The sequence below is a fragment of the Arvicola amphibius genome, chromosome 8 (genome assembly GCF_903992535.2).
Source record: "Arvicola amphibius chromosome 8, mArvAmp1.2, whole genome shotgun sequence".
NCBI classification, from domain to species: domain Eukaryota; kingdom Metazoa; phylum Chordata; class Mammalia; order Rodentia; family Cricetidae; genus Arvicola; species Arvicola amphibius.
In genome coordinates, this window is record NC_052054.1 from 74801611 (window position 1) to 74824236 (window position 22626).

Consider the following 22626-nt stretch of genomic DNA (forward strand, 5'->3'; position numbering starts at 1 on the left):
TGGCATGAAAATGTAACGCCTGTGTTTGACTGACTGTGTGAGTGTGTGTGTGTGTGTGTGTGTGTGTGTGTTGTATGGATGTGGTGTCTATGGTGTATGTGGTGTGTGTAGATGTGTGAATGTTGTGTGTCTGTACACTGTGTGTGTAGTTATGTCAATGTGGTATGTTGTATGTCTGTATGTTGCATGTATGTGGTGTGTACGTGTGGTGCATGTATGGTGCATGTGATGTGTCTGTGTTGTGTGGATGTGGTGTATATGTGTATGGTATGTCTGTGTATGGTGTGTGTAGATGTGTGGATATGGTGTGTGGGTGGTGTGTGTATGGGGCATGTGGTGCGTGATGTGGTGTGTATATGTGCTGTATGTATGGTGCATGTGGTACGTGTGTGTTGTGTGGATGCGGTGTATGTATGTATGTTATGTGTATGGTGTGTGTGTCCCCTGATCCTTACCCTTTCAAGCCTACAATAGCAGCACTTACCTGGTAATGGCCCTAAGAAACTGTATCAAGCCTCATTCTCTCCTCCCATGTCAATAACCCCAACTTGTGTCACTCAGAGCCTCTTACCCAGCTACTCAGGAGAGGTGAAAGCCCTTTGTTGTGCTCCAGCCCCTCCCAGGTCACAGTGAGGCCCAGCATTTTAGGTGGCAGCACCCTGAGGGCTCTGTGGGCAGACACAGGAAGGCTGGCCTTGGCAGCAGGTCTCTCATGATCCCATTGCCTGCCATCATCTCCTCGCATAAAGAGAAACCCAGTATTTGGAGAAACAACAGCGACTTTATTATTCCACATGTGTGGCCAATATGTGGGTGTCCACTGGCACAGGGTGAGATCAGTGGCTCCCATATATCAATATCAGTGATGTGAGGTGAGGGATGTCGGGACAGCATGGGCAGAAGGTTCCAAGGGTAAGGTGTTAGGTTATGACGTCAGAGGAGGGCGGGGTATGGGTGGCCAACAGGGATTAAGGATTGTAGGGAAATGGGCTCAGCAGAGAGGACAAAGCCCTACAAACAAAGGGCTAAGAAGAGCCCCAGCCCTAACACCCAAGCCAGAGAAGAGGCCGAGGCACCTCTACCCAGAGGCTTTTGATCATTTTCCTCTTCATCCTCAGAGAGTTCTTTTGTGGAGAAAATCCCGATTGTTTTAGAGCCACCCAGTAAGGTTTTGGCAGGTGAGGACATGCATCCCTGAAGGCTCAGTGTGGAAGACACTCCACCTGGAGGGTGAAGATCAGTCAGGGATGCCACAGTCCAGCAGTGCTGGGAAACTCCGTCTCAGGAATCCCAGACCCACCCTTCTCCCCAAACCCTGAATTTAACACCTGCCTTCCTTCCTTGACCCAGGACTCCAGGTCCCAGCTCCACTCCCTGACAGGGCTAAAGGGCCAACCTTTAGCCTAAAGAGTCCGGGCCCAGCTCTCCTCTCTCAGGCCCAGGAGTCCAGACCCAGCCTCCTTCCATCTGAGGTAGCCTCATCCTGATACAACCCTCCATCCTCAAACCCTGGAGCCCTGGCTCTTTCACCCCAGAACTCACCTCCCTGGAGCACAAGTTCCCCTTCATAACAGCGAGTGGTCCCCTGAGGGCAGGTGACAAAATTGGTATTTGGAAAGCAGGATCCAAAAAACTCTACACACACGGGACACTGCAGGTCTCCAGGGGGAGGGACAGCTGAGGACAGAGAGAAAGGTTGGGATGCACTGTATGCTCTCAACGCCAGCCACCAGCTGAACTCCCCAATGTCTGGGTCCCATACTTGGACGAGGGAGGTGGCTCAGCAGGACGCTGCTGCTGCTGGCTTCATTGCACAGGTGGGAGGAACAGAAGCGTGTGTAGGAAGCTACCAGCATTCCAGGGGGCCGGGAGTACATGGAGACACCACTGTTGTCCTTTGCCCCACGCCCGGTGCAACCTTTGCTCCCTATTAGGAGTGTCCGTGGTCCTGTGGGTATAAGAGAGTGAAAGCTGGGCTGGGAAGGGGAGGGTGACAAGGTCTGGGAGCCCAGTTCTTGTGAAGCTCCCAGCCACAGGAAGGACGCAATTCAGCATGTTCTGTGTCAGTCAAAGCCTGAAGCTCAAGCCTGGCTCCTTCTGCCCTGCGCCTTGTAGACCTGGCTGCACATTGTCTCCACAGTCTCCCCGAGCCCCTCCCACAGGCTGCAACCTCACTGTGCTCACCATCTCTTCTACCCCCTTCCTTTCCTCTCTCTCCCCCCTCCCTTCCTCTCTCAGTTTCTCTAGCTCTTCACTCTCTCCCTTGCTCTCTGTTTGAGAGTCTCAGCCCGCCCTGGTCTTGAATTCACTATATAGGTGTGGATGGCACTAAATCTCAATTTCACTGTCTCCTCTTTCCCAGCACTGGGATCACAGGTGTGCCCAGTTTACCTGGTGCCGCAGATCAAACTCAGCGCTTTCAGCATGGTAAACAGGTACTGAACCAACTGAGCCACACCCAGCCCAAGAATGCTTCAAATGATGGAGGTCATCAGGGCCCCTTCTGTTGTTCCAACACTGTTCTCATCTCTGGGGCTTGGGGCTACCTTACACCGCCACCCAGCAAGGCAAGCCCAGAAAGGGGAGGAGGTGGGCAGGAGCTGCAGGACACAGAACCCAGGGTAGGGCTGTGCTGACCTGGTGCTGGAGTGCAGCCCTCGTCTCATCCCACAACCCCACACACCTACGTCTATGAGGAGGAGCGTCTCCTGACATAACTCCTCAGGTTCACACACTTTGGTCGACAGAGCAGACCACTCAACAGCGTTTTTAGCAAAGCCAGTGCCAAGCTTCAACATGACCCCCTTGTAACATGTCAGAGCACCTGTGGAGAGGAAAATCGTCAAGATTAGTGAGAGTCAGGGAGCCGCCACGTCTGCCCCTCAGCTTCCGGGCTAAGGGCGGCCATCATGTTCCGAGTCATACTTCCCATACCCTGGCTGTGACATCCCTGCCTGGATTAAGGGCCTCAGAAGTCACAGTCCCCAAGCCTGTATTTCTGTTTACCCTGTTCCTCCCTGAGCACCTGCTCCTCTCAGAGCCTCCTGAGGAAGACTTGCTCCTCCACTGAGGGCTCCTCTTCAGCCATTCTCTCCTCCCCATGAGGAAGGTGGCCTCGAGCTACCTTTACCTTTTGTGTGTGCACACATGTGTGTATTCCTGTTCATGTGTGTGTGCATGCATGTGGAAGACAGAGGAAACCCCAGCTGCCATCTTGAATGAGTTACACATCTTGCTCCTTACTGCATGTACTTTCAGCCACTGATTTTATCTCTCCAGTCAAGCTTCTCCTTTCTTATTTATATACTATTATTACATATGCACGCACGTGTGTGTGTATGTGTGCATATGCGCATTTCTGTATGTGCCACAACTTCAGGAGTTAGTTCTCTCCCTCCACCACATGGGACCAGGGAGTGAATTCAGGATGTCAGGCACGAGTACTTTAACCTGATGAGCCACCTCAACCACCCTTGACTTGTTTTTTCCAGACAGTGTTGCTCAGTGGTCTGAAGCTCTTGAAGTAAGGCCAAGTAGGTGAGGAGGACCGGGCAACAAGTCATGGGGTCTGCCCATCACTGCCTTGCCAGGGCTGGGATTACAAGCATGTTCCACCATAGCTCTGTCTCTCTGTCTGTCTCTCTGTCTGTCTCTCTGCCTCTGTCTGTCTCTGTCTCTCTGTCTCTCTCTCTGTCTCTCTCTCTGTCTCTCTCTCTCTCTCTGTTTTTCTACATGGGTGCTAGGAATTGGACTTAAGTTTTTATGTTTGCTTAGCAAGCACCTATTTCCTGAGCCACCTCCCCAGCTAATAGATTTCTTTGGACTGAGAAGCCCTAGATTCCAAAGAGATCACTAGGTTGACAGCAAGTGAGCACTGGGCCTGCATGGTGCCTGGATACAGAAATGACTGCACAGATGAGCCCACTGCATCCACTGTGTGTGCGTGTGTGTGTGTGTGTGTGTGTGTGTGTGTGTGTGTGTACGTGTGACAGGCTCTAGCTGCGTGGTCCAGGCTGGCCTCCCTCTGGCAGTCCTCCAGCCTCTGCCTCTGGAGCACTGGGACTTCAGAGCCAGCTCCTGTCTTCACTATGGACAGGACTGCCTCACATCCTCACCACAGCCCCACAGCAGGTGGCAGCATTCTCAAGGGAAGGAAGCAGGGGCAGAAAGTGTTGGGGGTTTGTCCAGTGTCACCCAGGCAGGAGATGGCAGAGCAGGACTCAGAACTTTGTCTTTCAGTCTCCTTAGGGTCAGTGTTGAACACGGCAGTCCAGTTAGAGGATCTTGAGCTTGACCTTCCCTGGACCTCACATGAACATCGCATGACCTCATGTGCCCCAGGATGCAGAAATTCTGGGAGCTGGGACTGGGTGTCCACAAGCACATCCCCTTGATGGCCCCCAGTGAGGAGCTGGCCATCTCCTCATTTCCCAGGGGAGAATGTGCAGCTCAGCTGCCCTGCTCCTGCAACCAGACCTGCACTCTGTTCCATCCCACCACATCCTCCCCATCCTGCTCTAAGGTGGCTCCTCCCCCTGGGGCACAAGGGGCAGAGCTGCCCAAATTCTCATCCATGTTTTCCCTGCAGCCCCTGTTGCAGTCTTCAGGAAACCCTGTGGCTTATTCTGCACAGCAACTGCAGAACCTGAGCACTGTGGCCGCCTCTAAATCTTCCACCCAGCTGCAAGATGCCAGGGCCTTTGCCTGCCTGTCCTGGGTCTCTCTGATCCTCTCTTTACTTCTCCCTCACCTTCTTTGCCACCCAGCTCTTACAGGGGTCCTCTTAAAGGATAAGGTAATCCTGTCAGGACTGAGAAACTCTTGAGAAGCCCTGAGAAGAAAGAAACTTCTGTTAGGTCCCCATCTTCCTCAGAATAAGATCTGACTTCTTAAAATGGCTGATGGGGCCCTTACTCCTGAACCTTTGCAAGAGCTGTCCTGCTCCCCCGGATCTCCCCTCGCCACACACATTCTGTGCTCCTAGCCTCTGCCAGTGGGTTTTGCTGAACCTCAATAAGCATTTGCTAAATGCCCAACTGAACCCAATCAGGGACATTGATGCTCCTCCAAGGGTTGTGTTTCATGCAGCATGCATGGGCTTTCTATGTACGCTATGTGGAGATGTGAGGGGTGCACACGTGGTGTGTACAGATGTATGATGTATGTGGTATGATGTGTGTGGTATGTGTATTGGGCAGGTGGATGTTCTGTTTCATCTGTATTTAGTTTGGGTGTGGCCTGTAGCGTGTGCTGTGTGTACCTTGAACTATGGGTTCTGTTGTGGGGAGGGCTCATGAGGTTTCTGGGGTTCCTCATGTAAACGAGGAACACAGGATCCAAAATGTGTGGGCTGTGATATATGAAACACAGTGCAATGATGCATATTTGCATGTTTGTGGCTGTTGTGTGCATTGTGTGGCCTGCACAGTATATGTGGAATGTGCTTTCTCTTTTTATGTGTATGAGATTGTGCCTGTGTGTGTCTGTGCATCATATGTATGCAGTCCTTGCAGAGGCCAGAAGGGGGCATTAGATCCCTAGAACTGGAGTTACAAACATGTTGATTACCGTGTGAGTGCTGGGAATTGAACTAGGTCCTCAAGAGGAGCAGTCAGTGCTCTTAACTGCTGAACCATCTCTCTAGCCCTTGGGACACATTTTTAAAACATACTGCAGACTGTCAGTGTTTCATAATCTTAGAAACAAAAAACAGATTTAATGAGCACTAATCAAAAGGAAGAAGAACGGTCTGGCCTCTGCCTCCCTGTCTATCTTTTGCAGCCTTCCGTGGTTCCTCAGTGCTGGGAGAAAGTTCATCCTCAGCTGGGCCTTGCAAGGTGTCCTGGCCATCAGGATCCTGCCTACCTCTGCACCCCATCACACTAGGTGGCATCCTGCCTCCCTGGCTTTGGTGATTTCTCTGCTTGGAGTAGCTCTGCCTTCATCCTAGAATTACCTCATCTTCTTGGAAAGTGAAATCACAGCTCAATACCACCAGCGCTCCATCCTCTTGCTGAGTCTGTCTGTCTGTCTTATGCCAGGGCCCCTGCACTCATAGTTTTCTGGTGACAAATCTTTTCTATTTTAATGTATGTATACATGCGTGTACCAAGGCCAAACAAGAATGACAAATGTGCTTTTCTATTGCTTTCCTCCTGATCCCTCCCTCGAGACAGTGTCTGTCACTGGCCTGAAGACTGACTGGCAATCAGCAAGAGCCTCCTATCTCTGCCTCCCACAGCACTGGGTTATAGTTTGCACCTGCCTTATGGGAGGTGGTCACCTAGCATTTACAGACAGGCTGTCGCCAGGGTCAGGATATGCTAATGTAGTTCTGCTCCTTCTTTGTAATTTGGAGGACTCCTGGGATAGAGATGCTAACTCAGCCTATGTGACAGAGCAGGCACACAGAGCAGGAGATAGGAAGACATGACAGAGAGGGCATAGAAAGATGTAAAAGTGACTAAAGTCACTCACCTGGTTACCTAGGAAACAGAATGCTAATGAATTTATCCTCAGTTTACGTTTTGGTATAAAGGCTGTTTGGAGAATAAACACGAGGAATTTTCAGGATGTGAACTCAGGATTTCATGAGGGATCACTGAGAATCTCCCTCCAGATAAAGCCATGTGAGTTGTGTCTTTAATCCCACGCCTCCCCTCTGGTCCTGAGAAATAATTTATGGTTCGGGCTGGTCCCGGACCATGACACTTTCAGAGTCCCATATCCCATAAGGATCATCTTGCCTTGAGGTCGCAGCACAAGGTGTCACTTACTTTTGTTCGTACTCTGCCCGTTTATCTGAGGACTGCAGTCCTCACGCACAACCATGGGTCCAATTGTCTGGGTGCCGTTGAGCAGGTTGCAGTCTGGCTGGGATATGCAGCCCTGCACCCTCAGATTGGAGATGATCTCCCCTAGGATAGGAGGAGAGGGGGAGAGAGAGACTGCTCACACATGCAGGTCATGAGTGCCTTGCAGGCGAGGCAAGCCCTGCTCTGCTCTGGGAGGCTGGTTCCTTACTCATTCCCTAGCTGAGTTTACCTTTCTTCCCCAGACACCCAGCATCCCCCTCCCAGCCTACCATGTTCAGACTCCCAGGGTCTCCACATCCAGACTTACCTCCCCTGAGCCTGAGGACGCCACTGTAGCAGTGTGTGCTGCTTGCGGGGCAGACCTGCATGGGTGCATTCTCACAACGATCTTCGGAAAGGCAGAGTGGGCAGCGCAGGGTCCCTGGGGCTGGGAAGCCACAGACACAGTGAGGAGCAGTGGGAGTCTCTGGGTTTGGATCAGTTACCCCTTCTTAGTTCCCCAACTTGCCTCAGTCTCCCTAGCAAGCCCTCCTTGGCTCCTCTCATGACCACAGGGAACTGGGGCTGTGGTTAGGAGAGCAGGAAGAGCCTGCAGAGACCCTGGGGCTGGGCATAAGGGGAGCTGAGACCTGGGGCTGGGCATAGGGGGAGCTGAGAGGACCTTTGGGGCTAAAGGCAGATTTGCTGAGTAAGGCGAGGAGGGACCACGGAAGTTACCAGTAGCTTTACTCACAGTTTTTACTAAATAATTGAGAAAAATCCCCACATCACAAAATATTCCAGAACACAGAAACACGAAGCCTGCCAATTTAGCACCACACAGGGATAGTGGGCAGCCCCAACCCAGTGTCCAGTAGGAGGAAGAAATACGAAAGCTCCAGACGAGAGGAGAGTGAACCAAAGCCAGCCATACGAAAAGAGGGAAAATACACAGGGAAAGCAGGGCTGCTGGGGCCAGAGTGTGAAGCTAGGGGTCTGTCAGAAGCCCACCCAGGGGGTCAGTGGGCAGGTTCAGCAGCTGAGGCACCAGTCACCAAGGCAGACCTTCTGAGTTCAACCCCTGGGACCCACATGTGGAGGACAGAACAGATTGGCCAGGCTGTGCTCCACAGACTCCCTGGTGCCTCCGGGCAACCCCCACTCATAATTGAATAAAATGAATGAAAAGAAAAAGCAAAAAGGTCCGGAGCTGGAGAGGTGACTCGGCAGTTAAGGCTGGAAAATGCCAATGGGAACCGGGGCTGTCTCTGACTCTTTGCTGGTTTTTGGGACCCTACTCCTCATACTAGGTTCCCTTGCGCAGTCTGAATACATGGGGAGGTGCTTAGTCTTACTGCAACTTGATATGCCATGTTTTGTTGCTATCTATGGGAGGCCAGCCCCTTTCAGGATAGAAATGGAGAGTGGGGGTAGGGACAGGCATGGGGGGACTGGGAGGAGAGGAGGAAGGGGAAACATTGGCTTGAATGTTTAAGACAAACACCAGGACCTGTTCCAGGTGCATAAACTGGCTTTTTGGAACCCATTCCCTATGGTGGGATGCCTTGCTCAACCTTGATATGGGGGGAGGGGCTTGGTCCTGCCTCAAGTTGGTATCCCAGACCTTGTTGACTCCCCAAAGAAGGCCTTACCCCCTTTGAGGAGTGGATGGGAGGTGGGAAATGGGAGGTGAAGGGGGCCGGAAAGGGAAGGAAGAGGAAACTAGGGTTAGTAGGTAAAATGAAAAAAAAATTTTAATAAAAAATACGAAAAAAGAGAATTGATAACACCCATGTAGAGGACCTTGGTCTCTTCGGGAACCTGTGCACGCGCGTGCACACACAACTGAAACTAAGATCAAGAAGAAGAAGAAGAAGAAGAAGAAGAAGAAGAAGAAGAAGAAGAAGAAGAAGAAGAAGAAGAGGAGGAGGAGGAGGAGGAGGAGGAGGAGGAGGAGGAGGAGGAGGAGGAGGAGGAGGAGGAGGAAGAAAATCTGCTTAATTCAGGATTGCGAGAAGAGGTCAGCTGGGAGAGTTTGCAGGTGAGAGGGAAGGGCCCTTGAGAGGAGGGACTGGGGCCTTGCTGTGGAGAAAACACGGGCAGGCCAAGCGGAGGAAGTGCCCGCTAGCCCCTGACTCCTTCTCCTCAGCAGCTGGCTTCCCTGAGACCCTGACTTGCCTGTCACAGGGGGTGGAGCCCAAAGAGGGACTGTGGTGGACAGGTAATTGCAGAGGTCTTCTAGGCGGCACACTCGGGTGTAGGAGGTAACAGACAGCCCTGGGCCCTTCCTGTGCTCTGTGACTTTGGCCTCTTGGTCCTCAGCTGTTGTGCAGCCTTTTGTGAGAATCAACTTCACCATCTCTCCTGAACAGACAGAAATGGGCAGGCTGGAGTAGAGGTCGCCTAAGGGAGCAGGGCCAAGTAAAAGGGGCATCTGTCCCCAGAGGGCTCTTCTCACCGTTCTCTATCATGATCAACGTGTCTTGGCAGCCTTCACCCACACCACAGGTTGTCTGGCCAGCTGTCCACTGGAGAGGCAGCTGTGATACATTCCTTGTGATCTCCAATGTTCCATGCTGGCATTTCAGAACCTCTTCAGCTAGAAAGAGGAGAGCAAATCCCTCTCAGTACCGAATTGACTCTCTGGCGGGACTTCATTCACATACAGCAACAAGAGCCTTCTCTTCCTGCAGTTCAAGGCAGGAAGCCTTGGTGCCTGTGCCATCTAGTCTATGCCCTCAGGTCCCCGGATCTAGCCCATATAAAGGTTAATGCTGGCAGCATTCACTCAGTCCCCTCTTGAAGATCTAACGTTAGAGAGAGGCAGAAGAAGAAACAGAGGCTGGGTCAGAGAAGGTCATACTTCCAGGTGTGCTGGATTCCTACTGGATCCTCTTTCCCTACCATAGCTCCCTATTGCCTTGCTATCATTGAGGCTGTCTGTCCTACATTACAGGCTCTCTGTCCTGTGTGTAACAGGCAATACACTTAAGTACATCATTGGGGCGCATTAGAGTCCCAATTTAAATGTTGCCTTCTGTACCATATCTAAAGGCCCCTTGATTCTCTATGATTTTGTTTTCCTTTATTTATTATTTAGGTTTTTCAAGACAGGGTTTCTCTGTGTTACAGCCCTAGCTATCTTGGAACTAGCTCTTGTAGACCAGACTGACCTCAAACTCACAGAGATAGGCTTGCCTCTTCCTCCCGAGTGCCGGGATTAAAGGCGCGCACCACCATCACCCAGCCTGATTTTCATTTCTATGAAGCAAGGTCACTGGGGTCTCTATACTACAGGTGTGGATGGCTGAAGATGGAGGAGAAAATGGGAATCTGTCAAGTAGAAGTTGGAGACCCAAGGCTGTCCCAAATCAGACTTGTGAACATGCATGGCATATGCACACCATGGAGTTGCTGTTTTCCTTTTAGACGGGGCCTTGTGTAGCTAAGGCTGGACTCAAACTTGCTGTACAGCCAGGGACGACCTTGAACATCGAATCCCCCTGCCTCTACCTCTCAAGTGCCTGGATGACAGGCATGTGCTATCATTGCTGGCTTAGTTTCTACTGGGGGTGGAGGCCAAAGTTTCATGCATGAGAGCTCACTGCGAAAGTAAGAGGCCCCGAGTTCAGATCTCTAGTATCCCATGAAATCCCAGCATTTGGAAGTGAGACAGGTGAACCTTGGGAGTTTGGGCTAGCAGCCTAGTGGGCACATACCATACACACATCACCCTCACGAATGTGTAAGTCGTCATTGGCCATGGCAGAGGATCAGTGAGCAGCAGTTGAACTTCCACCAGGAGGGAATCCCCTGATGGCTCAGCCTCATTTAGGCAAAGCCATGGGACTACAGATCCCAGAATGTCTTTTGCTTCCGTGTGTCTTTACATGTTTGCTGCGGTCCCCTTTCTCTGGTATCTAGCATGGTGTGAGTGGACATGGGGAGATCCCACTGCCCGTAATGTAGTGTGTTTATCTCTTGGAAACATCCCGTTCTACTGGGCATTTTTACCTGTGGACTGCCAAGAAGATGACCCCTCCCTAAGCTGCACTGTCTAATTGATAATAATGACAGCTTATACAGAGTTTTGATGAATAAAAATAAACACAAGGGTATGTATTTTGTCCCTTTAGCCAGGGCCTGTGAGTCTCAGCTAAGGAGCTGCATGGATTGCAGCTCAAGTTACTGACGAACAGTGGAGTCCCAGTGGCCCAGCTACTGGGTTTAAATTCTTTTAACCTTAATATTGGGAGGTGTGTTCACAGGTCTCAGAGTGCATCACAGCTGAAGAAAAGCTTTGAAAATAACAAAGTTAGATTAAGATGTTTTTGTTAAATAGCGTTGAGGCGAAAAACCCAAGACAACAATCTAAAGTTTTAGAAAGGCACAGAGGTGAATGAGGAACTCTTTGAGGTCAGGGAACGAGAACAAAGCAGCCCAGTTACTATTACTGGCTGATGTACTCTCCTTGCTAGGTTTGGTTGATGACCAACGGTGATGATTAATTCCTTATACCCATTTCTGTCTCACTCTCCTGATACATACATACATTATCTATCTATCTATATATATATATATATATATATATATATATATATAAACTATTAATGAATGGATATGCACCCTTAAAGAATTAGAGCTGACCTTTTCATACATAAAAGTTTAGGTTTGTGATCCCTTTAAGATTCCTCATTAGATTACCTTTTAAGATAAGTAATGAAATGATTGGCCCTTTCTTTGTGCAATGCCTGGAAGAGTCTGTTGGGGTATAAAAGCTGCGAAACAACACGAGAGGAAAGAGAGAGTGATGGAGGTGGGTCTTCTATCAATCTTGATTTCATTGGTTAATAAAGAAAACTGCTTGGCCTAATAGGTTAGAACATAGGTGAGTGGAGTAGACAGAACAGGAAGAAGGAAGTGAGGTAGATGGCTCAAACAATTGCCCTGCCTCTCCTCTCTGAGCCAGTCCCCATGAAGCCAGTCACCAGGACAGATGTGCTGAATCTTTCCTGGTAAGACACTACTTTGTGGTGTTACACAGATTATTCGATATGGGTTAGTCAAGATGTGAGTAAGAGGCTGAAAATAATGGGCTAGGCAGTGTTTAAAAGAATACAGTTTCCGTGTAATTATTTTGGGGCATAGGGCGGCGGGAAGCCAGCCCACAGCTAATCACTACAGAATGGTGCCCACGTGGATGGCTGAATCCACAGAAAGCCTGAGAAAGCTTGGGGAAGAATAAAGCATGTTTTCTTGATAGCAGCAATTTCTCGGGTCTGGCTCTGCTTGCAAGAGGCAAGGAAGCACTCTCATCTAAGAGAGGCTTCCTGACTCAGCTTTAGCTGGGAAACCCTGCAGCTCTTTTAAGAGGTCCTGCCACAAAACACTTAAACGGTGTTGATGAAAAGCTGAATGCATGCTTTTTGGTTTTCAGCCATAGCAGGAAAAAAAGCTGCACCGGTTTAAAATTCCGTTGTTCTGGTCTGTCCTGCCAGGGCAAACTCTGACTCTTTCAAGCAGGCAGTTCTGACTATGGAGCTTTTGATTGTTGTTTAACACTGTTGCAGCTTGCTTGCTGGCAGGGACCTTGAACCGCCACAGAGTTGTGGTGATAGACATGGCTACAGCCGGTACCTCTGCCATGAGGCTGAAAAGCTAAGGAATGGGCTGGATCTAGCTGTCAAAGCCACGGCTTTAGTCCTACCTATATTGCTTGATTAAATTAAAGACTCGTGTGGTCAGAAAAAGAGAGATATACAGTAAGGAGAAATTCAAAGACAAAGAAAACCTCTAAATGGTTTCCAGTGTGTTAAAAATATATGCAGGCTAAAGGTTAAAGTTCTTAAAAGAAAAAAAAAGGAAGTAGTTTGTTGTGGTGGTACACACCTTTAATCCCAACACTTGGGAGGCAGAGGTAGATTGACCTCTGTGACTTCAAGGTGTGGCAGGACACACCTTTAATCCCAATGCCTGGGAGGCAGAGACAGACAGGTTAAAATAAAGCTGAACAAAGATGGAAAATACACAGAAAATATTGATACTGTATGCTATTATGCTCTCTTTGAATTGTTTGAATGCTGAGGAAGGAGCAACAGATGCTAAAAGATATTTGTTTATAAATGCTGTTGAACTAATCCAACATAGATATTTTAAAAATACCTTGACTTCAGAATTTGGATCTAAGGATATGATACTTTGGAAAAGAGATTCTTTTATTTTTACAGTAAATGAGACCCTGTGGATTGCTTCTATCCCAATATGGTATGATAGACCATGCCCTCCTGAAAGGTTGCTGTGAACACCTTCAGAAAATTACTTCACCCATCTGATGACTGAGATGAACCTGGCACACAGGTTACACCATGAAAGATCTGATTAACAGCGTCCCCATTCATCAGGAAGCAATTTGGAGAGAAATAACTGCGCACATGTTCCCAAATATTGTTTATAAATGTTCTTTTACATTTAAAGGGGAATATGATATAGATATGAATAATTTGCATTGGTATGGATTTTAAGGTCAATTTTGTTATATGTATATGTATTTCTGATACTGATTAAGGTATTGTGATTGTGTAGTTCATTTTAAAAATGTAATGTATAATTAAGAAATATAGGTTGTTAATGGATAATCATCGATAATAGTAAAGCTTATAGTCATGTAAGTTAGATTTTCTAGATATATAGAGATATATTTAAGTTAAATAGGCATTCTTCATATCTTTCAAAGACTATGGAATATGGCATTTTATGTTTTAATAACTTAGGGCTTCTCATAACAATGAGACACGTCTGCTCCTGGCAGCACCAGCTACTTCAAGAGGAAGAAGGGCATTGAAGAGGCTCCTTATCAAGTTTGATAGCCATTTGGGCAAGAAACTGCTCTTGCCTGGATTACTGCATAAACTAGACACAGATAACCCTCAGAGAGAGGACTGCTGAACTTGCCTAAAAGTGAGATGGTCTTTCGGGGTTCCTGATTCATGAAAGAGTCTGTGAGACATTCTGCAGGACACAGCAGATACTGACTGAACTGCCTTTGAAATTTCCTGCTTCATGGAAAAGTCTGCTGGATACTATGAGCCTGTAGGCCGAAGATGAATGCCCCAACAGTAAAAAAGAACTTTGGGTGACTGTCCAGGCAGCGAGATGTCTCTGTGATTTCTAGAGTTTTAGAAGTAGCTTACTTCTTGTTCACCTAGGTAATACTGTGTCCTTCTGGAGTCTTTGATGGAGTTGAAGAATAGATAGATAGTTATAGTTTTCCTTAGTTATTATAAAAGATAAAGTAGATATAAATACTGTAACTGTAATTCTTACTTGATAACTGTTTTGTTATATGTAATTTTACTTTGTTAAAGTTAAAGCCTTTCCTTTTTATTTAAACAGTAAAAGGGGAAATGATGGAGGCGGGTCTTCTATCAATCTTGATTTCATTGGTTAATAAAGAAAACTGCTTGGCCTAATAGGTTAGAACATAGGTGGGTGGAGTAGACAGAACAGGAAGAAGGAAGTGAGGTAGATGGCTCAAACAATTGCCCTGCCTCTCCTCTCTGAGCCAGTCCCCATGAAGCCAGTCACCAGGACAGATGTGCTGAATCTTTCCTGGTAAGACACTACTTTGCGGTGTTACACAGATTATTAGATATGGGTTAAAGCAAGAGATGTGAGAATTAGCTAATAAGAGGCTGGAACTTAATGGGCCAGGCTGTGGTTAAAAGAATACAGTTTCCATGTAATTATTTTGGGTGTAAAGCTAGCCATGCGGGAGCCAGGGTGGCAGGAACGCAGCCTGTCAGCTCCACACTACAAGAGAGACAATAAAAAAGAGAATAAAGAAGGAAACCATCAAGAGAGTTTGTGAGTGTCTTTTCCGCTCACTCCCCACTCCCTCACCCCCACTCTAGACAGCAAATTCTAGCCCTGTCATTATGTGGATCCTGTCAAGGCCCTGTATTGCTGCAGGCTGGCCCCCAAGACAGTGGTAAAAAGTGCATTATATTAATAGTCATGAAATACATGTTAATACATTTAAAAGAACAAGAAAGAAATGCCATTTTAAAAAAAACAAGCAGAGTGGTGGTGGCAGCAATGGTGCACACCTTTAATTCCACCAAGCACTCGGGAGACAGAGGCAGATGGATCTCTGTGAGTTCGAGGCCAACCTGGGACTATAAGAGCTAGTTCCAGGACAGGCTCTAAAACTACAGTGAAACCCTGTCTTGGAAAACAAAAGCGGGGGGGGGGGGGGAAGGAACTGCAGATCATTACATGAAATAAAAACGGATTCAGAAAGAAACATTTCACATTTTCTCTCTTGCTAAAACACATGCATACACACACGCATTCATGCACACACATTCACACACACACACATGCACACCCACAAATTTGTATATCTTTGATGTGAAAGAAGAAAGGAGACTATTTGGGGAAAAGAGGAGGCTAGCAAATAAAAAGGAAAGAAAGAGAAGGAGGTAGTTGGGGTCAAAGTGCACAACACAGTTGAATGAAAATGCCAGTATGAAACCCACCACTCTGCACAATGAAGACATGATAATACACTAAAAAGATGCGATTAGAAAGCGCTTCTTGCTCTCATGATCCCTGTCACAGCATTGACAACAGCATGGAATCCCATGCAGAGTGACCACCTTGCAGCTGGACTTTCCTTCCACTCAGCCCTCATCTCCAACACTCACAGGCTCACCTGGGCCAGCATCGTGCTTTTATCACTTGCTTGTGTGCTGTGGGTGTGCACACGTCATGGCACACAAGTGGGGTCCAGAGGACAACTTAGGATGTATTCTCTCCTTCCATTATGTGGGTCTCAGGGGCAGAACTCAGGTCAGTAAGGATGATACTCACTAAGCCACCTCACCAATCACTGGCCACAGTCTCTCCTTGGTCTACTACCTCCCAACCTCCAGCAGCCTCTCTGGAGAATCTCCTCCCAGGCAAACACTGGAGAGTGATCTCATGTAAATGGCTACTTTGGGTTGCCTCTGTTGGTGGTTTGGGGTGTCCCACAAGTATCCTGTTGCTTGGAGGCTGCAGCATATGACTCACCTAACTGAGGACCGCAGTTCTCATGCACATCTATGGGTCCAATTGTCTGGGTGCCGTTAAGCAGGTCACAGCCTGGCTGGGTCATGCAGCCCTGCACCTTCAGATCGGAGATGAGTCCTCCTAGGACAGGAGGAGAAGGGAGAGACATAGAAGCGCACACAGAGAGAGTTCACAGGCAGAGCATGTGAGCCTCAGAAGCGAGCCCAGCTCTGGAGGCTGGCCCCACACTCTTGGAAGCTCAGTTCCTTCACTCAGTTTACCCAGCTCTCTCCCTCCCAGCTTACTGGCTTACCTTATTCAGTCCCCCAGGGGCCCCGTGTCCAAGCTTACCTCCCCTGAGGCTGAGGACTCCATTATAGCAGTGCAAGCTGCCTGCAGGGCAGACCTGTTCAGAAGCATTCTCTGGACAGCCATCTTTGGAAAGGCACAATGGGCAATGCAGGGACCCTGGACCTGAGAGACCAGTCACAGTGAGGGGAAGTGGGAGGCCCCAGTGGTCCTAAGAATGAAGTTAAGTTATTTGGTGCCCTCGGGTCTCATGGTGGCTCAAAGACAAAAATTCTGTGTCCTAAGAGGGCATCATGCCTAAAGGCAGGAAAGACTGTAGAGACCCCAGGCCTGAGTACCTGAGCCTGCCAACCAGCAGTGTCTTTTCTATGTGACCAGACAGAGATATGGACTTGGCCAAGGATGGGAGGAGATGTCCTGGAAAGTACCAGTGACTTCCAAGTCTATTAAAAGGTCAAGGAGGACAGGTACCAATATTCCAGAGAAGACCATCTCATACTCTGTTTAACAAACATCAGGGAAGGCCAGTGGGAAGTTACAAGCCAGGATCCTTCCTGGAGAAGAAACGAGACAGACCCCCATTAGTGACTAACCCAAGCAGAGAGAAAAGGACTATTCGGGATGGCAAGGTCAGACTGTAACAGAATCTGCCGAGATTTAGCATCAGAAAACTCATCATCAGATGGCTCTGTAGGCAAAGTGCTTGCTGCAGAGCCCCGAATCCCAAAGCCACATGGAATGGCATAGTCTCAGAATGCCAGAGCTGGAGAGGTGGCAATGAGCTGGTCCCTGGGGCTCATTGGCCAGCCAATCTACCCTAATGGGTGAGCTCCAGGCCAATAAAAGACGCCAGTCTCAAAAAATAAGGCATATGGCTTCCGAGGAATGTCACCGGTGCCTTTTGGCCTCCACGCACGCACACACAAAAGAAAAACCACCAGTTCGCTGTTCTGTGACTATGAGAAGTGCTCCCGGGAGTTCGAGGTGCAGATTTCAGGGCACAAGGGAGAAGAAAGGAATAGGTGGAGCCTGAGAGAGGGGTGAGGGAGTAAGGGAGAGAGCCAGAAGTCCAGGTGGGACAGGGGTGGGGTGGGGCAGGGCACAGCAAGGGACAGCCTGAAATGAACACCTTTAGTGATCTCTTTAGAACCACAGTTCGGTCCTTCATTCTGTCATCGCTTCCCCTGCTCCTGTGACCCCCACTTCCCTCTAGCACCTGTGACAGGTGGTGGGCTCCAGAGAGGATGGGTGGAGGACAGGTCATTGCAGAAGTCCCAGTGGCGGCACACGTGGGTATAAGAGATAATGGAGACGCTGGGGCCTGTTCTGTGCCGGGTGATTCGGGGCTTGTGGTCTTCGTCTGCTGTGCAGCCTTTGGTGAGCACCAAGTTCACACTGGGTCCTGGAAGGAGAGAGGGAGACCGGGGAGGTGGGATGTGCCTCGGGGAGGTGGGCGGCCTGCTGGTGGTGAGATGGTGGGGGGGGGGGGGGAAACTAGGCGCTGGGGGCGTGGCCTCGCGAATTCCAGGCAGAACTCCGGGGGCCGGGCTGAGCCAGAAGGGGCGGGTCGCACACCGAAGCTCCGGTCTCACCATTCACTATTAGTAAGACAGTTTCCTGGCACCCCTCGCCGATTTTACAGGTCTCCAAGATGGTTGTCCATTCCAGGGGCAGCGACGACACCTTCCTTAGGGCGTCTGCTTTCCCACTCCAGCATTCTAGGGCCTGAGCGCCTGGGATAGGAGGAGAAAACCTATAAATGAGGTCTCTCAGCTTGACTTCCGGGATTACCGGCTAGCCACCCTAAACCGCCTCTGTACTTGCTACATGAAGCAGTAACACACAACGCAAGTTGTTAAGTCGACCAACGTTGTGAGACAGATTAAAACTCAAACAAGGCCAACATGGCACTGGGGATTAAGCTACTTGTTGACAAGCTTGACGACCTGAGTCCAGAGTTTGATCCCCAGAACTCAGACAATGGAAAGAGAAAACCAGTTCCTTGAAGTTCTTCTTAGCCCCCCCACCCCCGCACAGCATGGCCATGTGTGTGCACATGAACACACACACATAAATAGGTAAATGTACTAAAAAATAAATAAAATGCAAACAGGAACATTTAAGGAACCCACTCAACTCTCTAAAATGTTTGTGTGTGCATGCATGTGTATGTACAGTTGTGTGAGCATGCAGGTGTGTGAGCATGTATATGTGTGTGCAGATATGTATGTGCGGCTGTGTGAGCATGCATGCCTACATACAAGTGTACCAGCATGCATGTGTGTGTGTGCAGATGTGTGTGTATGCTGGTGTGTGAGCATGCATGCTTACATACAGGTGTGTGAGCATGCATGTGTGTATGCACGTGTGTGTGCAGATGTGTGAATATGCATGTGTGTGTGCTTTGTGTGTGCACATGAATGTGTAGGGCAGAGGTTGATTGTGGGTATCTTCCACCTTATTTTTGAGACACAGACTCCCACTGAACCCAGACCTTATTGACTAGCATAGCAGGGGCTCTGGGAATTCATCTGTTTCTTCCCTCCCCTTTCTCAACCCCAGTGCTAGGGTTTGGATGTGTGCTGCTCTGCTCAGTTTTACACTGTGCTGGGGTTGTAAACTCTAGACTTCGTGCTGTGTGGAAAGTGTTTTCCCTGCTGAGCCATCTCCCCAGGCCCCTCTACACCCTCTTTTTGAGGCTCCGAGGGTTAAGACGACACAGGCATGTTAGGAAACTGAGGCTGAGACAGACAAGACCACGAACTTAGGCAAGATAATACTCCTAACCCATTTTCTGTCTCTACGATAGCTACTCTTTCCCTTGCATCCCTTCTGAGAAACTCCACCGCCACCCACACCTGCCAAGTGAGTGCCACTGTGGCTGCACAAGTAGGGACACTCCCTGAGCCACCACTTGAATCCTGCATTCTCCGTCATACCCCAACCCCCCTTGATTCTCTCTCCGATTTTCTTTCCAATGGAGTGAGGCTGCTGGGTATCATAGATGAGGGATGGGAGAAGGGGATGGAGAGACTGGAGGTGGTTAAAAGGAACCCTGAGACCCAGGCTGACACCAGGACTGGGTGTATAGAATGGGGACAAACAAGCAAGTGGCTGTGCACCTGGCCCTTTCCCACTGAGCCTGTCCTTCCATAAGGAGGGGCCACATGAGTTACTAGTTCCAGAATTATCCAACACTCACCTCAATGCTTTTGTGTACTGGGTCACACTCCCAGTCTCCTTTACCTGGATACCTTTCGATGCTGCTGCCACAGCCTCCCTGAAGAATCTCCCTCCCCCAGGTGTTTACGCACATCTGAGCAAGTGATGCTCTCTCTGGGCTGGCTAGCCATGGTGAGTGGCTTTGGGTGTCCCACACCCCACAAGGATCATCTTGTCAGGGCTGCAGTGCAGGGAATGCGTCTCCTTTTCCTGTATGAAACTCACCTGACTGGGGCCCGCATTTCTCACTCACTCCTATGGGTCCGATGGCCTTGGTGCCATCAAACAGGTTGCAGCCTGACTCTGGCATGCAGCCCTGCACCCTCAGATTGGTGACTATGCCCCCTAGGAAAGGAGGAGATGGGGAGAGACAGAGACACTGACATAAGGATCATGCAAACCTCAGAGGCAAGCCCAGCTCCAGGAGGCCTGCCCGACCCCCTCTGGGTCTTATGCCCTTCTGTCTACTCTCACTTCCCAGACCCTGAATCTCAACTTCCAGTCCTCCTTATCCACTTGGTAGGGTCGCCATGTCCAGACTTACCTCCCCTGAGTCTGAGGACTCCATTGTAGCAGTGTGAGCTGCCTGCAGGACAGACCTGCTCAGGTGCGTGTTCACAGTCACTAGTTGACAGGCAGTGTGGGCAGCTCAGGGTCCCTAGGACTGGAAGCAGCAGATGCAGTGAGGGACAGTAGGGATTCTGGATTTGCTTCAAAGGACTCCCAACTCATTTCCCCAGCATGCCACACTCTCTCTGTACAGGCCCAGCTGCAGCAGTAAAAGGGTAGAGAGTGCAGAAGAAGCCTTGTAGCCAAGAACACAAGAGGGGATATTTTCCCAGGTGGGGTCTGGGGAGTTTCCAAGGCTGGACAAGAGACATGAACTTAAATAAGAAAGAATGAGAGTACCTCAAAGGGACCACTGACTTTACTCCAAACTTATTTTTTGAAAATATTTATTTTTAATTATTTATAATTATATGTATTTGTGTGTAGGTGGAGGGTGAGGTGGGTTTGCACATGTGTGTGTAGGTGCCTCAACTTCGGGGTCTTTGGAACTAGAGTTACAGGCAGTTGTGAGCCATCCAAGGTATGTGCTGAGACCTATACTTGGGTCCTTTGGAGAGCAACAGTTTTCTTAACACCGAGCCTCCTCCACCCCAGTTTGCTCCCAGCTTTGGATAAATAACCAAGGGAAAGATAGCTGTCCTGTTTCAGAATAGGACGATGCAAAGCATCTTCTCAAGCTATTTTTTGACACCAGGCAACAAGAAGGGAATGTTCTAGACTAATGTTCAACAGGAAAAGGAAGTGCAGAAGACACTAAACGTGACGTTAGGGCTCCGAATCAGCCTTAGAGAAAGCAGGAGGAGGCAGGTGGGAGCAAGGCCTCTCTGAAGTTGGTGTTTCAGCATCAGAAAGCAAACATGGGAGAGTCAGTGAGGTGCGTGCAGACAAGGCCAGCACAGGGATACAGGAAGGACCATAGAAGAGATGCACAGCCGGAACCCAGAGGTGTGTAAGTATTCCGAGGTCAAGGTGGAGGGAGCTAACATGCTGCCAATCAGTAGAGTTGGTGGTGATTTTAAACAGCCCCAAGGGTGGGGATGTCACTCACTGGTAGAGCCCCTGCCTAGAATCCTCTAGTGAGGGTTTAGAGATGTGGCTCAGTGGTAGAGCCCCTGTCTAGGTGATGTGGGAGGTCCCTCTGTATATGTGTTGCTTTTATTGGTTAATGAATAAAGAAGCTACTTTGGCCTGTGATAGGACAGAATAGAGCTAGGTGGGAAAACTAAGCTGGATGTTGAGAGTAGTCAGAGCCAGTGAGATGTCATGCAGCCACCGCAGGAGACAGACACGCTGGAACCTTGCCCGTAAGCCACAGCCACGTGGCAATACACAGATTAATAGAAATAGGTTAACTTAAGATGTAAGAGGTAGCCAATAAGACACTGGAGCTAATAGGCCAAGCAGTGATTTAATTACTACAGTTTCTGTGTGGTTATTTTGAGTATGGGCAGCCGGGAACAAAGGAACAGTCTCCCCCAACACCTAGAATCCCCCATTGAGGGGCTGAGAGTGTGGCTCAGTGGTCAGGAGTACCTGCTTAGCTTGTGCAAGGTCCTGGATTCCATCCTCAGTACCACCAAAAATTTAAAACTTTACAATAAAATAAATAGCCCCTGTGTGCTTACTTCTACCCCATAGCCCTGTCTTTCCTCGAGACAACCCCTTCCCCTCTCTAGGGATTCTTCCTACTCTGGTACCTGTGTCAGGGGGTGGAGTCCAAAGATTTTCAGTTGTAGACAGGTCGTTACAGAAGTCCCTGTGGCGGCACACATGGACATACGTGATGATAGAGATTCCGGGGCCTGTTCTGTGCCTGGTGATTTGAGCCTCTCTGTTTGCAGCACTAGTACATCCCTTAGTGAGAACCATGTGAAATTTTTGTCCTGGGAAGAGAGGGAGGCTGGTGGGAGCACAGCCCTCCAGGTTCTAGTGAGAGGTAGTACAGCTGCTAACGAGGAAGGGTCCAGGCACAGGAGGGGTTCACCTGTTCATGAAGGAGTCCTAGATTCCAGCGCCATGGAGGTGGGTTATGGAGTCATTCCCAGGATGTGGGGGGAGCGGCATGCAGTGGGAGTGACTAGTGATAAGGGCGGGGTCTCTTCTTACCGTTCTGTATTAGCATCAACGTTTCCTGGCAGCCCTGGCCCTCCTCACAGGTTGTCCAGCCAGTTGTCCAGCTCAGGTGCAGCTCTGATACATTCCGTACAGTGTCTAAGGCCGCTCTGTTGCAGTCCAGAGCCTGTGGGCCTGGATTGGGAGATCGAACTCACATCAGGAGCTTCTCCATGCCCCAAGAGACCCCTTTCTGATGGGACACATGTCATAAGCACTAACAGGTTGGCCCCTTTTGTGGACCTTTCTTGTGCTACTAGAGGCAGCAGTTCTTGGTGTTAGTGATATCCAGCCAAATCCTCAGGCTTTTCCATCTGCTTGGGTAAGAAGGTCAACACCGAGCTGGGGAGGTGAGACTCAGACAGAGTAGTGTTTGCTAAGCAAGCGTGAAGGCCTGAATCTGGGATCCCGAACACTCAGGGAAAAGCTGGGTGTGTGTTAGGGCTGGAGCGGTGCCTCTTCCTGCAGAGGATCTGAGTTCAGATACCAGCACCGCATCAGACATCTTGTGACAACTATAATACCAGGGACACCCTTTTCTGGCCTTTCTGGGAACCTGCACACTAAA

The 22626-nt window shown here is 49.3% G+C and overlaps 1 protein-coding gene across 1 annotated transcript; it reads right to left on the minus strand.

Annotated features, from left to right (window-relative positions):
* Positions 1 to 892: 892 nt before the first annotated feature.
* LOC119821088 (CD177 antigen-like) lies at positions 893 to 22182 on the minus strand. Its single transcript, XM_038339935.1, has 16 exons — positions 22053 to 22182; positions 21644 to 21829; positions 19921 to 20040; positions 19602 to 19721; positions 17747 to 17887; positions 17371 to 17556; positions 16197 to 16319; positions 15867 to 15986; positions 9253 to 9393; positions 8973 to 9158; positions 7123 to 7242; positions 6777 to 6917; positions 2684 to 2824; positions 1763 to 1948; positions 1543 to 1677; positions 893 to 1223 (listed from the first exon to the last, which is right to left on the minus strand). The coding sequence occupies exons 1-16, from the start codon at positions 22066 to 22068 to the stop codon at positions 1012 to 1014; spliced, it is 2274 nt and encodes a 757-aa protein (XP_038195863.1). The 5' UTR covers positions 22069 to 22182; the 3' UTR covers positions 893 to 1011.
* Between the last annotated feature and the right edge of the window lie 444 nt (positions 22183 to 22626).

Excerpts from the sequence above, each read along its gene's own strand:
- LOC119821088 (XM_038339935.1), bottom strand. Across the intron at positions 1,949-2,683 it reads GCTCCTCCTCATAGACGTAG|GACCACGGACACTCCTAATA; the intron begins GTGTGTGGGGTT and ends TTATACCCACAG. Across the intron at positions 1,224-1,542 it reads GGAACTTGTGCTCCAGGGAG|GTGGAGTGTCTTCCACACTG; the intron begins GTGAGTTCTGGG and ends TTCACCCTCCAG.